We start from the raw sequence: 16,384 nt of genomic DNA on the forward strand, positions 1-16,384 counted from the left end.
TTGACAGTGTTTATAAAGTGAGTTTCAATAGTATCCATTTAAACCATTGTAAGAGTTAAGTATCTTCATAATGAAGAATACATACATATGTACAAACTGCTTTAAAAATCTAGGGATCAACAGATATAACCAACAAGGAAGCATTTATGTTTTTGGATATTGGAAAATTTGGAGACATTACGCAAAGATTTGTTATGTCTTCCTCATCTATAGGGAGTATCTATGATTGAAGACATGTTGTTTCAGTCTGTGTACAATGACGGAGTAAAGATGTAAGAATTGGAATCATCTTTTATTGACAGTACAGATGATATTAGTGATAAGTATTGGAATAAAATATATACTAGACAACAGTAAATGTCTTATCATAATTGGTTGTAGAGAAGTCTTTTAATGGATTGCAAAGAAAGGCATGCTAATTATTCATGTGTTTATGAGGTCTGCTGCAATGTAATGTTGATGGATATAAATGACAAAATGCTTGGTAACAACCACTGTCCTTGCCCTTTCATGATAAAACAATCGTTCGAACCAGAGTCCAGACCTGTAGTGATATGTAAAAGGTACTGTGCTTTTAATTGCTGCATACAAACACTGAATATCTACATTGACACATATTCAAGGGTGGTTCCAGAAATGTTGGTGACAGGTTTTCAAATTTTCTGTTGCATACATATATGTGACCGGATTTGCGAAAAGGAGTCTTCCACACACATCCAATTCTATGAACTTGGAAGACCATAACTTAGCGTTCAAGTAAAATATGACTCTGACATTTTCTTCATCCATTAAGCCATGTTGGTACTCACTGCTGACCAAATTTCAAGCCATTAGCTTTTTCCAATCCAAAGTTATGGATTGTCAAAGTTGGTAAATTGTATGTGTGTGGAAGACCCCTTTTCGCAAATCCGGTCACATATGTGAGTCTAGAGCCTAGAAAATGTTTGAAAAATTATTTGTTTTGAGTTTGAATCTGGTGACACTTTGCTCCAATAAAATCTTTCAAATAAAGTTGATATTTTAAACATATGTTGAGAATTGATTAATTGATCAATTAATATAGGCTGCTTAAATGCATGCTTGCTTCTGCTGACATAGCATTCAAGAATAGGCTAAACAGTAAAATTTGAAGCATACAACAGACACATGGATGCCATCCTGGGGGATTGCATATACCCCCAGGAAAATTTGCAGATCTTAAACACTCTGAGATATGATTTTTACTGTTTAAGCTAAATAACTTTTAAAAATACATAATAAAACAATTCTATTAGAGTAGTCGACTGCTCTATTAGAGTATTTTGAATTGAACCTTTGATACTTTTGCAAATCAATTTTAATTGCTTTAATATACTTGGTTCTGAAGGTTTTGACCAGTTTCCAGAACCCTCAGAACCCCTAAATCCACCACTGATATTAGGGATGATGTAGCTATTTATATGTAGCTATCCGTGAATATGTAGATGAGAACAACAGTCTTAATTTATTGTCAAAGGATTACAAAATATAGTACAGTTAAAAGAACAGAATCATAAAAAAACACAAGTAATAGCTTTAACTTTAAATAATTTTTATACAAGTTCTAGTATTTTGGAACATAGCAGCACTTCCCTGTGGCTACTTTGTCTGCCAGCTTCTTCAATTCCAACTTGTAATATATCAACTCCTGTTCAGAAATATCACCTTCTGCTGCATCTCCCTTTCCTCCTGGTGGGCCATGTCTTCCTGGTTGTCCCTTCTTCCCAGGAACTCCAGGATAGCCAGGTATTCCAGGGGCACCATCAGGACCATAAGAAGGTGGACAAGCATCTCCTCTAGGGCCACGGGATCCAGGCCTACCAGGAACACCCTGAACTCCCTTTCTGCCATGTATTCCTTTCGTTCCTTTGGGCCCTTGAGTAGGACAATCCAGGTAGAAATCTTCTCCATCTGGCCCCTGTTCACCAAGTGGTCCGATTTTACCCTTAGGTCCTTTGGCACCTGGTGATCCATCTGCTCCATCATCACCTTTTGGTCCAGCATAACCTTGTATACCAGTGTCTCCTCTGGGTCCTGGTGGTCCAGGGTATCCCAATGGTCCCTTTGTAAATGGACAGTATTGAAAGTAGTAGTTGCATGTGTCTCCATCTTCATAGTAAACGTAGTACTTGCATGGAAGTGCATAATCATCTAAATCGTCAGTGATTCCTGCATCATCGCTCATTGTGTCATTAGTGTCCTCACCCATTTCTGATGCAATTTGTCTGACTGCTCTTTTAATGTGTGACTTGATTGTTAGACCAAAGCAACATTGGTAAAAGTCAGATTTAAAATTGGCAATGTATCTTAGGAGTTCATTTACTCGTGTAGCATTCTTTAGAGTTTTAATACTTCCTGGTCTACCTGGGTATCCGGGAGGTCCTTGCTCTCCCTTCTGTCCATCATTACCAGGTTCACCAGTCCGGCCCTTCATACCAGGTCTACCAATAAGACACTTTGCATCTTGTCCAGGAGGACCCTTTGGTCCTCTGTTACCAGGTCTACCCCGATCGCCTTTTTCTCCATTGTCACCTCTGTCACCTTTGATTGCAGGATGGTTTGGACACTCTTCACACTGATAACGTTCTCCGGGATATCCCTTTGGTCCATCAGGTCCCTGTGCTCCTTTATCACCTGGATACCCAACATGGCCATGCTTTCCAGGTATTCCATAATATCCTTTTGGTCCTTGTCTTCCATAGTCACCCAGTTCTCCCTATATATTGGGGTAAAAAAATAAAATACATACATTGATGCTATTGTTGTGTGGAACTTTGTCACAAACATAAATGTATAGTATTGTTGTACATACAATACCTTAGGTCCTTCTGGTCCAGGGTATCCACGCTCCCCAGTTACATACTATATAAATAATTTACACAGTTTCTTAGCTTCCAACACATTGTAGTACAAACTTACTGTGCCATGTTTAGGACATGTGCTGTAAGATGCGTATGCAGCACGTCTCTTTTTTGTAGGAGCAGAATAATGTCCAGCTGAAAGGATGGATTTTTAAATAATACTTTAATCTGGCATCACATTTGTAGTGATCATACCTCCATTACAGCATGATTGCAGCTATTGTGTGAAAAGGAATAATAAATTTGGCTAGCTATTATTGTTTAGTAATTGACATACCTGAAGTCCAAGGTATGTGATAAGATAATCAAACTGCTTCCTGACCTAAAATTATAGTAAAGCATGTATATTGTATGACACACTTTGAATGTATAACTCACTTTGTAGAGTTGCCTTGTCATACCCTTCTGTCCCTGAGGACCTGGTGGACCCTATGAGAGCATAGTATTTTGAAACATATTTTTCCTGTTGTCATTTGTTCTTACTGGATCTCCTGCTTTTCCATCTTTTCCACATGGTCCTATCTCTCCAGGTGCTCCCTTAAAAATTCAATTTAAATTATATAATTTAATGTTTTAGTAATAGATGGACAGCAACTTACAGGGTAGCCAGGTGGAGCAAACAAACAGCATTGTCCCTATGATAGTAAGAATGAAGCAATTTAAATGAGATCACAGGAGCAGTTGCATGTATATATGTGTACACAAACCTTTTGTCCTTTGTAACCACGAGGACCAGGGAGTCCTCTGGATCCTCTAACACCCTGTAATAATAATAATGATAGTAATAAATGTTTGTAAATGAATGATGCATTTACTTGTCTCCCTTGATCTCCCATATCTCCTGGAGGTCCAGCAGGTCCAGGTTGAGTAGTACAATTTCCTGCAAGTCCTCTTGGACCAGGATGACCTGGGTCACCAGTGTCTCCTTTAAGTCCATAATGTCCATCTTTTCCTGGTTCACCATTGTCACCACGAGGGCCATCTGGACCAGGGTAGCCTTTAGGACCCTATATGGATTATACATATAATAAACAGTTTTTTTATGAACCATTCACCCACCTGCGGTCCTGATTCTCCATCATGTCCTCTGAAAGTACTGTATATGCAGTCACCACATGATGGGTAGGGAGGATCATCCTGAAGAGAAATTTAACATGCATATATGGTGACAACATCAACTAGCTAGTTACATTATTATCTCACACAATACTGTACATAGTTGACTTACAGTCGCTCCTACTAATGCCAAAGCTGCAATCAGGCCTGCAAGTATAAATAACAGATTCATCCTTCTGATTATCTGAACAAGATGTAATGATTTTATCAAGCTCATCCTTTATATATACCAGCATCACTCAATGTGTATGACATTGTTTACATTCCAGTACCTATAAGTGAGACCAGTTGTGGTCTATCATATAGGGATTGTCATAAAACACTACATAGTTATACCACAGAATCCAGAATAATTAATCTTAGACCTATTTCTCAGCAATGTTGCTGCATTGTTTACCACTGATACATAGCCCTTAGATTCCACTTACGTATATTTTTAATGGTGTATAGTAGCATTGACATGGCTAATCCCAACAGAGTTTACATATGTTGCTACAATATTATGTGGTGGCATGGAATGTTCTGTGTAGTTTTTTATTGGAAGTGCAATCTCACATGAAAACTAAATCCTGCATATATATAAGGAGACTGACTCTTTAAATTCTGCTAAAAATATGTAGTTACATGATTCTGTGGATATTATCAACATGCAGTATTTCTTTACCTCACATCAGCACACAAACACCAATACCCATACGGTTAATACTTGACACATGTAGTGGTGGATGTTCTTATCACTGGAAGTACATAATCAGCCAAAGATATTTTTCAGCTGTACCCTAGAGTAATGTATATGCATATCTAATCTTCAACTAGGTAGTATAACATAAACAACTAATAATGAATTTTCGTACTCATGCAAGGAAACAATTTGAACAGCAGTCACTGAGCATTGGACTGGGGCCTTACAGGGTGTATTAACAATTAACCATGTTTGTGTTAAAGTGTGGGTGCAGCCATATTGTGTGTACCAATAGTTTCCATACTGGTCATAGTACCCTCAAACATAACATGTGAAAAATTGGCAGCTAGCGAGTTAAGAAGTAATCTGTGTGTTCACTATAGGGTTGTTAACAATGAAAATGATAAATGCATACACAACTGTCTAACACAGTCAGTCCATACATGCTGTTTTACACTAAGTTGACTCATTGTTTATAACTGAGAATTTTTCTAATCATGTAATTTGATGGCTTGCACACCTGTATGCATTTTATGCAACAGTTTCCGGTCCATACGTATATACTACAGGCTATTCTGCCCTTCTTTACTGTTGATTAATTGATTGGTTGATTGATCAATTAACCAATCAATCAATTAACAGTATAAGAAGGTCAGAAGGACCTGCACCACTAATGTTAATTGCTTATGTACCCATACAGCACAATCTCACAAAATCCTGCTTTAGCCTTAGATTCATACAAATGTTACAGGCTAATGTCTACACTTGTATACAGGTTGCTATAGATGTGCACAAATACGATTAATTTAATTGGAACTATGAAGTTGACAAATTAGGGGCATTTTGTTTGGTCACATTATAGGCCATCTATTGTATGATCAGCCATACATGTCTCAATAAGTATGGACATTGATGTGAAAGTACAAGTGTTCGTGGTCATGATGTGCAAAAATGGATGTCATAAAGTGCCTGCACCTGTGGATTGGACTGACAGGGATTACTATTTGAAACTAGCTCAGGATAAAACAATGCAAATAGAAATCTTCAGCATCATTTAACGTGTAAATACCTATGCTGGGAGTTCTATTATTGACAGTGTCTTCATCAGAATTTGTAACATATTGTACTGTTGACCATCAGTATTGTTGTGATTAATAGTGCCTTCTATATGGTATACATGTTATTTGGTAGTGTTATGTGCTATCATTGACTCTCAGTGTGTACAATTATGTGAATGCATGTATAACTTATACAGTATGCTGTATACTGCAGTAGCACATGGACTAACAATACTATATATAACAATGTAAAAGGTTTGATGTTATGTGCATAAACATACAGATCTAGATCCAAGGCTGTAGACAAGCTGCCACCAAACGCACAGTGTCAGATATATACTTGGATTCTATTTTGTCTAACATGGTTTCTCATATTACAAGATAGGGCTTCCACATAGTGTAGGATATGTGTAAATTGGGAAATAATATGAATGCATATACGTAGTTATGTTGGCTAGGTGTACATACAAGTACATTGCTACTACAAAATTATATTCATACAATCCACACACTATACTATGCTTGTATCATCATTTTCCTATAAGACTGAAGGCGCACAAAGGTGACAGTTACAATGGCTACCTGTACATACAATCACTTGACTAGAAGAGTGCTAAAGTTGTTTTATTTTTTTTTGTGACTTTGTCACAAGTGTTATAATCACTATAAACAGTTAATAAGATTACTCATGCAGCTAGATAACATTGATAATTTAAAGCAATTCTTAGTTGTTGGTATTCAGATGAAAATACTTAACTAGCTACACCAGCTGCAGGCTATGTTAGCATAACTACAGACACCCAAAAAGTTTGATTTTATGTACAAGTGTAACTTTCAGTACTCTGTTAGATTTCCATTATAACTTTCAGTGCTGAGAAACACAGTCAGCTATTTCCCATAACAAGAAATCAATACGCAAGCTGTTGCACACTTGTGCATTCCAGTGACATTCTATTAATATGCACCTGCAGATTACACACATACAGCAGCAGCACAGTAGTAGTGGTAGTGGTAGTGGTGGTGGAGGAGGAGGGATGGCGACAGCAGCAATATACACCATACAAACCCTGTATGTGTAATTGTTGTATATTTAATAAAAAAAACACTTTATAAATTTTTCTCCCGCTGATACTGACATTCACCCCCATTATCTCTATCTAGAATATATCCAAAATGACAGACCTAAAGAATCAGAATCTTAAAGGTGAAAGTTAATGATTTTTACATAGCTCATAATCAAAGAAAATATCCAATACACTCCTCTCAAAAAAATTGTACTATACTATTTGGATGTTCAATTTGGAAAAAGATCAGATGCATCTTTTCAATAATTGTGGTACATCTGTATGTGTACACATGTGCATGTACTGTTATGTAGAAACTTGAAGGTATTTTTTAACTTAACACATGTACAATCAGAGTAACCATCATTATACAAGAAAGAATCTCAGCAACAATGTAGAAGAACATACAACAAGTATATCTGAAACCTTGTCTGCTCCCAAACAGGGAAAGTTTCCAAGAAGTTGTGGTCATTTATTAAGGCACAAAAGAATGATCACTGTGATGTGGCTACATTACAGGACAATGGTGTTGTCTATAGCGATCCACAAAGTAAGGCAGAACTTATTAATAGAGCTTTTTCTACCGTCTTCACAAGTGAAGACACATCGACTATGCCAGTACTGAGTGATATCTGCATCAACAAATTCCACCCACTCATATCGATACAAATGGTATTGTTCAACTTTTACAAAATCTTAAACCATCTAAAGCTCCTGGATCTGACAAAATTCCAACCCGTTTTTTTGCTTTGAGTTTGCACCTAGTTTAGCTATGATTTATAAAGCTTCACTGGGACAGGGAGGGACAACTGCCTTAGGAATGGAAGCATGCTAACATAGTCCCCATTTATAAGAAAGATGATAGATCAAGTCCACTAAACTATCGTCCAGTCTCCCTTACTTGCATTTGCTGCAAATTTTTTGAACATAAATGCTCAAACATCTTTAAGCACTTAGATGTCAGAACCCAGCAAGATCAGTACTGCTACTACTTAATTGGTGAGAATGTGAGCTCTGTACCTCACACCAAATATCTTGGAGTTATCCTGGATGAACACTTAACATTTTTAATGAGCATATTAAGAAGACCTCTTTCAAAGCAAATCAAGTCAAGTCTTTCTTACAGCGAAACATCAGCTCTTGCTCAACTATGATGAAAGAAGCCTGTTGTAGATCAATGGTGAGGCTATTGATAGAATATGCTAGTGTGTGTGGCCTCCATACACAAAAACAAACATTAACTTGATTGAAGCAATTCAGCAAAGAGCTGCAAGATTTAAGACTGGGAACTTTGGACTAACATCTAGTGTTGCAGAAATGTTACAATCACATGGTTGGAACAACGTCATGAGATCTCGCGTCTCACCATGTTGTATAAGATTTTACATAACATAGTCAGACTCAGTATACCTAACCATCACATTCCCACAATGACTAACTCCAGTACAAAAGGTCATTTACAAAGATTCCAACAATTGCAAGCTCACCTTGATGTTTATTTGCACTCCTTTTTTTCCTTCAGCTCTTAAAATGTGGAACAGTTTACTAGCTACAGTTATTGAAGTAACAAATGTAGAAGATTTTAAGAAGAGAATATTGAAATATTTTGTATTAACCCAGCTACTGTATACATTTTTGTGTAATTGTCTGTATCTGTGCACAAATACTCCATTTTGGAGTTTTGTACAGTATTTAATATAAATAAATAGGGATTTGAGTAACCACTAACAGCATAGGAAACAGATCACCTGTATTTGCACTGTATCATAGACATGGATGCCAATAGTGTACTGGCTGTACTGCAAGTGTATAGAAATAACATCATCTAAGAATAAGCATGAATACGTCATTGTTTTTGCAGTATTGTCTACTGCTTTGGCTTTTGGGGAGGACAAAATTAGTTGGTGTATTACTGCAAACTTGTACACTTAAAATGTACTATGATGCTTCACAGAAGGATCTTTCTTCCCTACACCCATCATGTGGAGACTGTTGGTGTGCACCGAGAGTGGATGATTAGCCACCAGAGGATTGGGAGGCACAACTTAATAGGTTAGGAACCCAGCCCAGGGTTCTTCACGGTTTTAGAAACTGAGGCAAAACTGACGTTTCTAAAAAATTATGAATAACCAAGGAGTAGTTCCTAACTGACTTAGAACATGGTTCAGTGTTATTTATAACTAGGTTTTAAGTACGCTTTGCTAAAATACTACACAGCGAATACATTATATGCTCAAAGTCTAAATAATAACTTGGCAGGTTTCTATATAGATAGCCAACTCAAGGAGGTTCTAATTTGCCAGGAGGTTTCTTACTGATATTAGAGACCTCATTAAATATCAAAGATCAAAACATACATTGTATGCTATGTTCTTATTCTGAAGAGAAGTTGACAAATTTAATTTAAAAGTTGAGAAGTTTAAATTTAAAAGTTGACAAAATAATATTGAAGTTTTGTTCATTCATTTTATGCAATGCAAAGGAGCAATAAACACATCTACATGCCACGAAAATGTAAATACGGTATAGGCATAATATTCTTGATGGCCACATGTTGTGCATAATTCCACATCTTCAAACTGGCAAATGCAAATGTTTTTAACTAGTATAACTATTCCCAAAGGTAACAAGTGCCTAGTCAGACATGATGCTATACTTGGGCCTACAAAAGGAAGGTGGAAGTAAGGATTTATACCTTAGTAAATTTATTAGGGTCTGAGGGCATAGCTATCCCATGGAAAATTTTTGAGATCTAGGCTCTCTGAAATTGTGAGAATAATAGCAGTTTATTTAAAACACTTTTATGTTCAGTTCACTAATATATTGTACTATATAAGCTGACTGATTTATTAAAGTATATACGCACTACTTTAGCATGGGCATTCAAAGGCACTGTACAGGGCTTCCTGGGCAGTATCATGTTTGCTTATGGCTTTGATACCCAACCAATTCAAAGATACATTACACTTTGACTCATGACATGGAGCGTTAAATTGTGGGTTTAGGTTTACAGGTTTAAGCTATGATGGTCAGTGTAGTTGCTAAGTTTTGACTAATTGACAATTAAAAAACAGCAAACGATCAGTTAAATAATTGTTTGGGCAATGTGTGGATGCATATTTCTACCCACCTTATAGTCATCTGGTCTGCAGCCCTCAGGATTTTGGGCATACATATCAGCAAAACCCAGCAGCATTACCTCATTATATACTTTAGATATCAATACTACACATGATATGACTTACATGAGGTAAGCAAGCTAAATAATATGCATATAAAAAATAATTTAGTAACGTCAGTAGAAATCCTACACAACAAGCTAAATCGGTTGAAAATATGACCAAATGTCAAGTGTCTGGTTATATTGATACCTACAATACCAATCTTGGAGTAGAGTATTACCACTTGATATCACAATACTGGGTAGTATCATGAACCACGGTAGTGATTCATAGTAGAGATCGACTATGTTTTTTACCAAAATCCTAATAGAACACACACCTAAACACCACCTTAGGAAGCTCCCCCAACCACAAAAGAAGCCTTAGAAGTTAATTTGGAAGAAGTATAGGTCCACTGGAAAATATGAAGTCAAAAGGAACCAACAAAAGTACTTTTTAAATAACTAAAATATGCCATCTTGTTCATCTTATTTTTTTCCACATGGCTAGAGCAAAATGTAAATACTTTTGGATAAAAACTTCATAACTCTCCTTCCTATGTCTTTCTTCACATCCGTGACCTATTTTTAAATGCATATTACAGTGATAACACCCATTCTCAAGCAAATTTGCTTCTTATAGATTCGCTTTACCATTGATCTTCTGACTTAGTCTCTGCAAGGGTAACCAAAATGTTAATAGGTGTTAATAAGTATCCAATCTATTTTAAGTTCATTTGGAAACCTTATATCATTACTGATATTTAACCACAGTATCATGAACCACGGTAGTGGTTCATAATAGAGATCGTCTGTTTTTTTCCAAAATCCTAATAGAACACTCAACTAAACACCACCTTAAAAACCTTTTCCAACCTCAAAAGAAGCCTTAGAAGTTCATTTGAAAGGAGTTTAGGTCCACTAGCAAAGATGAAATCAAAAGATTTGATAAAAGGACTTTTTTTATTAAAGAACTGAAATCTGCCATTTTGTTCATCTTCTAATTATTATTTTCTCACAGGGTTAGAGCAAAATGTGAGTACTTTTTGGGGATAAAAACTATGCTACTTTCCTTCCAATGTCCATGACCTATTTTTAAATGCATATTACAATGATAACACCCATTCTCAAGCAATGTTGCTTCTTGTAGGTTCACTTAGCCATTGATCTTCTGACTTAGTTTCTGCAAGGGTAACCAATGTGTTAATAAGTATCCAATCTATTTATGTCAACAAGTTCATTTGGAAACTTTATATCATTACCTTTGACTTAATTGTGATCACATAACTGCACAAATCAGAAGCCATACTATTGCTGACCACAACATGCTATACACTGCCTATAGTTGGATATGTTGAAGCTGTATAGTACAAAGTACATTCAATGGTATGGACAGGGGCGTAGCCAGCCAATATTTGATGGTTGGGCATAACATCAACTTAACTACACACAAGAAACACGCTCACTTTCATGTGAGACATTATCAAAGAAAATATGAAAAGTGTATGCACACAAAGCCTACAGCTACCTATGCTATAGTGTAAACAAATGCTGCTTGCATGCATGCAAACATTTACTAGCTATAATGCTAAACTTGTAGGACAGGCATCCACCGACGATCGTCGTAGCAGAGCATCACGTGACATCAAACTGCTGTATCTACAAGAACCAACAATGTAAACAGTTCATCACATATTTACTACAATCAACTGGCAGTATATAGCTTAAAGACCAACATCACAGCGACATGTAATACTTTTTCAAGTAAACGCCACATGGCCCCAAATGAAGGCCCGGGACGCTAATTTATGAACTATGAGCCTTATCACAAATATCAGCATGCCAAGAAAGTTTCGTCCCAGACTTATAGCAGCCAATGTACATTTTGCATGAATCTCGTGTAAACCACAACTCGATTAATCAGTACAAATTGTGCACGTGACACTTCATAATGACTTGACCTTTTCTCCATTTCCAGCTCCATTTGCATATGTCATTATTGTTATCTAAAAGAGTATGTATTCCCGTTTTCTTTCATCAGCAGTAAGTTAGGCTATACGGTACTTTCCTTATCAAAAAAATACGCTTGACAAGTCCACTGAAACCAAATTTTTTTGCTGCCAGCACCATCCACACTGAATCCTACTGACGATTATCACTCACTGTGACTTAGAGATACAGTACCACGCTTCGACTCCATTTAAAATTTCGAATTTCTACCGCGCCAAGGAGCGTGGCACGTGCGTCTACATACTTCCCGAGGGATTTTCTGCGTAATGGATCACGTGATACCCCATCTAACTCGATCTCTTCTTCGAAGTCATGGTTCAACAAATGAGGTACACGTTTACGCTTTACAGTATTAAAGTAAGGTTGTTTTGTGTGCTGCTGTAAATCCTCGCGTGAATCTTAAGCTACTTGTGATGGTTGGGCAAAAGTTTGTGATGGTTGGGCAAATGCCCGCACATGCCCACCCTTGGGATCCCGCCCACCCTTGGCTACGCCACTGGGTATGGAAACATGTTTGCTAACTCTGATAATATTAGCTGACTACTTAATAGCTATGTACTGTACATGTGCAATATCAAGCACCACCAGCACCTCTTATGATCATGTTAGCTATCCATAAATGGATTTATAAAAAGTAAACAAACTAGTGTAAAAATAATTCTCAACAATTAAAACATGGGAATAGATTGCTGAAAAAAGTAAAGAAACAAGGGTCAAACAAGCCAGCATGTTAAACACACAGAGATCTCTATTTGGACTCAAATAAACATTTATACAGAAGAATTCTCAGTGCTTACTGATTATTTTCAGTACTTGTCTGCCCCTATTTATATAAAACTACTCATTTTCCTTAATCTCTATCTATACCCCATATCCATTGAGTCCAAATAGAGATCTCTCTGTGTTTAACATGCTGGCTTGTTTGACCCTTGTTTCTTTACTTTTTCAGCGATCTCTATTCCTATGTTTTAATTTTTGAAAATCAAGACACACGATAGTGTGTCATGCGGCCTAAGAAGCCGGCGCACAATTAACACCCGTGAGTATATTGACAGGAAGAACGAAAACGCAATTTCCGAACCTCCGTAGCTCTGTGCTGCCTTGGTGAGACAAGACGATTTTTGCTGTGGACACGCCCTCCAACTGCAACACTCCACATTCCAAGTTTGAGCAAAATCGCTTCAAGCATTCCTGAGATATGCGACTTCAAAAATTGGCTTAGTTTCTTCGTTTTTTTTTCTTTCTTATTTTTCTTCCTCTTTTTTCGCACACTTACAAAATACGCTATAAAACGCGAACGCCATATCCGATTTCCTTGAAATTTGGCACACAGACGAGGGTATAAAGGCGTATCTCTGTACCAACTTTGGTTGGAATACGATACACAGACAAAGAGTTATTAGCGATTATTCACAAATAATAACTCCAATATGTTGTCATGCCTACAGGGTCTACAGGGTAAACCGCTTAAGGGAAGAAGCTGAAAATCGGTGGGTGAATATGTTAACTATTGAACCTCAAACCTTTTGTGGTTTGAAACAAATCGAGCTAAAAACCACGAAGATACAACAACAAAAACCAACAGTGTGAAATATTTGGGAGTTTTCTTTCAATCAAATTTGTCATGGTCACACCACTGCAAGTATGTTGCAGCCAAAACCAGCAAGTCCTTGAATTTTCTACGTCACACTTTATGGGGTGCTACAACTGAGGCCAAATCCATGGTCTATAAGTCTTTAGTGTGGCCTTCACTAGAGTACGCTTGCACTGTGTGGAATCCTCATACTGTTTCTGATAAGTCCACAGTGGAATCTGTCCAATGACGTGCTGCACGTTGGGCCTGTGGAAGTCGTTGGTCACCATTACATAAGTGTTGGAATAAATCTTCTAATGCTTGTTTACAAGAATTACACTGGCCAACACTGTCATCTCGAAGGGATTATTTGAGCGTGGCTATGCTTTATGACATCATAAAAGGTAGGTACGATTCTTTGAAACTATCAAATTACTGTAATTTCAATACATCTTGTACCCGAGCGCATCCTCTCACCCTTGTTCCGCTACAGTCTTCTATCAATTCTTATAGACATTCTTTCTTTGTGAACACTGTTTTCTTATGGAACACTCTATCGTGTGATGTATTTGATCTCAGCTCATCTAAGTTTCGCCAAGCTGTGTATAAACTGTTTTGTGGTAATTAATTTATATGTGTATGTGTTCTTTCTTGGTTTTTGTAGCTGTGTTTTCTCTGTATTTGTCCCCTCCGTTTTTGGTTTTGTATCTTCTAGGGAAACACCCTTGTACAGGCTCTGCCTTTTGGTGTCACCCTGTCTTTTTTTGGCAAATCAGATAAACAATAATAATAATAATAATAATAACAATTACGCAATCGAGATTAGATAATAAAAAACGACTACTTGCCAGGCCTACCAGAAAAACTGCTTGGAGTAATGCTTTGAAATTCGCTGTACAGATGGAGCAATCATCTTAGAAAGGCTCTTCAATGGTGTAGAAGAATCAGACTTAAAGCCACGGAGTTATAACACGAAATCCAACTTGGTGTAGGAAGTGCAAGATCGAGATACTCTAATAGAGCAGTCATCCTAATAGAGCAGTCACCTTGAAAAGAATTCTGCTACAAACGAATTGCCCTGTAGAGAGTTCAGCTACAAACAATTCACCCTGTAGAGAGATCAGCTAGAAGAAGTTATCTTGTAGGGCGTTCAACTACGTAGTTCAGCTAGAAGAAGTCACCTTGTAGAGAGTTCAGCTACAAACAAATCGCCCTGTAGAGGGATCAGCTAGAAGAAGTTACCTTGTAGAGAGTTCAGCTACAAAGAAACCATCATGCAGAGTTCTGTAATAAATATATGTATTATATATAATTTGTACATTTACTGATAAAATCAGAAATATTTAAAGTATTTAACATCTGCCTCATCTTTTCTTCTTCCTGTGGTAATGAAACAAAGATAGGTTAAAAAGCCCGGGGTATACAAATACAAAATGAAATGAAATCTAATCCAAAACAGCCAAGATGTAAAAAAAGAGTGCGGCCCTCAAAAAGGCTATGGTGAAAAAAGATGTGAAATCCAAGGTGGCAGCTAAGAAATGGCTGTGATGGTAGATTAATGGTAAAAATTTTAATGACGACAATTCAGGTGAGTTTTGTGCCAAGACCAAGCAACACCAAAATTCACCTGAATTGTCGTTATTAAAATTTTTACCATTAACCTACCATCACAGCCATTTCTTAGCCACCACCTTGGACTTCACATCTTTTTTCACCATAGCCTTTTTGAGGGTCGCACTCTTGTTTTACAGCTTGGCTGTCTTGGATTAGATTATTTTTACACTATATTAAGTCCATACCAGAGCAACAATGTTGTTGTGTACCACTGTGTACTTGACTTATTGTGATCACATAGCTGCACAAGTGTGCATGTGAATATGATAAATCAGAAACCATACTATTGCTGACCACACAACATGTTATACACTGCCTATAGTTGGATATGTCAAAGCTGTGAAGTACATTCAAATTATGCAATACACTGGTGTTTGCTAACTCTGTGATAATAATAAGCTGACTACTTAACAGCTACTGCACATGATGACTAACTTGATATACATGTTTAGTATTGTGTAATATCGAGCACCACCAGCACCTCTTACTATCATGTTAGCCATCCATACAAAGTAAACAAACTAGTGTAAAAATAGTTTTAAAAATAAAACATGGGAATAGAGATCGCTGAAAAAGTAAAGAAACAAGAGTCAAACAAGCCAGCATGTTAAACATTGTTGATTTGGACTCAAATAAACATCTATACAGAAGCATTCTCAGTACTTATCTACCCCTGATTTATGGAAAATCACTGTTTTTTCCTTAGTTTCTACCATATCTATTGAGTCCAAATAGTGTGTTTAATATGCTGGCTTGTTTGACTCTTGTTTTTTACTTTTTTCAGGGGTCTCTATTCCAACATTTTAATTTTTTAAATTATTTTTACACTAGTTGATAGTATTCCACAGCTGCTGTTTTTTCTAACAATTCTTTTCGTTCTGTACTTTGATAACTATTAGTGTATACTTATGATCACTTTCTTCTTACAGAATGAGTTCAACATGTTTGTATTACTTTACCACCATGTTGGTACTGCTATACATACATACGTATATAGACCATCTTGAGTCTTGAGCAAAGCAGTACTGTCACTATCGTGCCATATTACATTTTAAATAGGTATGCATTTGAGTGTGGGCCAAATCTTGGGGAAAGCATACACAGTGGTATATAAGATATACAAAAATCATAGCGAGAGGCATAAGGAATTCAGTCTTGCCTGATGACAACAATTTTTCTCTACATTAATTTTATTTACGGACACACTAACATTTTGACTACTCTATTA

General features: G+C 36.8%; 1 protein-coding gene and 1 long non-coding RNA gene across 2 annotated transcripts; both read right to left on the reverse strand.

Annotated features, from left to right (window-relative positions):
- Positions 1–1,460: 1,460 nt before the first annotated feature.
- On the reverse strand, positions 1,461–4,264 carry LOC136256972 (collagen alpha-1(I) chain-like). Its single transcript, XM_066050059.1, has 12 exons — positions 4,108–4,264; positions 3,939–4,016; positions 3,695–3,886; positions 3,587–3,640; positions 3,479–3,514; positions 3,363–3,416; positions 3,258–3,308; positions 3,157–3,201; positions 3,075–3,096; positions 2,938–3,014; positions 2,836–2,880; positions 1,461–2,734 (listed from the first exon to the last, which is right to left on the reverse strand). Exons 1-12 carry the CDS (start codon positions 4,210–4,212, stop codon positions 1,583–1,585), a joined length of 1,911 nt encoding a protein of 636 aa, XP_065906131.1. The 5' UTR covers positions 4,213–4,264; the 3' UTR covers positions 1,461–1,582.
- A 7,109-nt stretch (positions 4,265–11,373) lies between these two features.
- Positions 11,374–15,813, reverse strand: LOC136256979 (uncharacterized). The gene is made up of 2 exons (XR_010701751.1): positions 15,592–15,813; positions 11,374–11,618 (listed from the first exon to the last, which is right to left on the reverse strand). It is a non-coding gene; the product is annotated as an uncharacterized lncRNA (long non-coding RNA).
- Positions 15,814–16,384: the final 571 nt, after the last annotated feature.

The sequence above is a fragment of the Dysidea avara genome, chromosome 5 (genome assembly GCF_963678975.1).
Source record: "Dysidea avara chromosome 5, odDysAvar1.4, whole genome shotgun sequence".
NCBI lineage: Eukaryota > Metazoa > Porifera > Demospongiae > Dictyoceratida > Dysideidae > Dysidea > Dysidea avara.

Bases quoted from the DNA above. Each gene is read 5' to 3' on its own strand.
- LOC136256972 (XM_066050059.1), bottom strand. From the start codon at position 4,212: ATGAGCTTGATAAAATCATTACATCTTGTTCAGATAATCAGAAGGATG. The intron at 3,641-3,694 runs GTAAATGCATCA...TTATTATTACAG, and splicing joins TGGGAGATCAAGGGAGACAA to GGTGTTAGAGGATCCAGAGG. The intron at 3,097-3,156 runs GTATGTCAATTA...TTCACACAATAG, and splicing joins TCACATACCTTGGACTTCAG to CTGCAATCATGCTGTAATGG.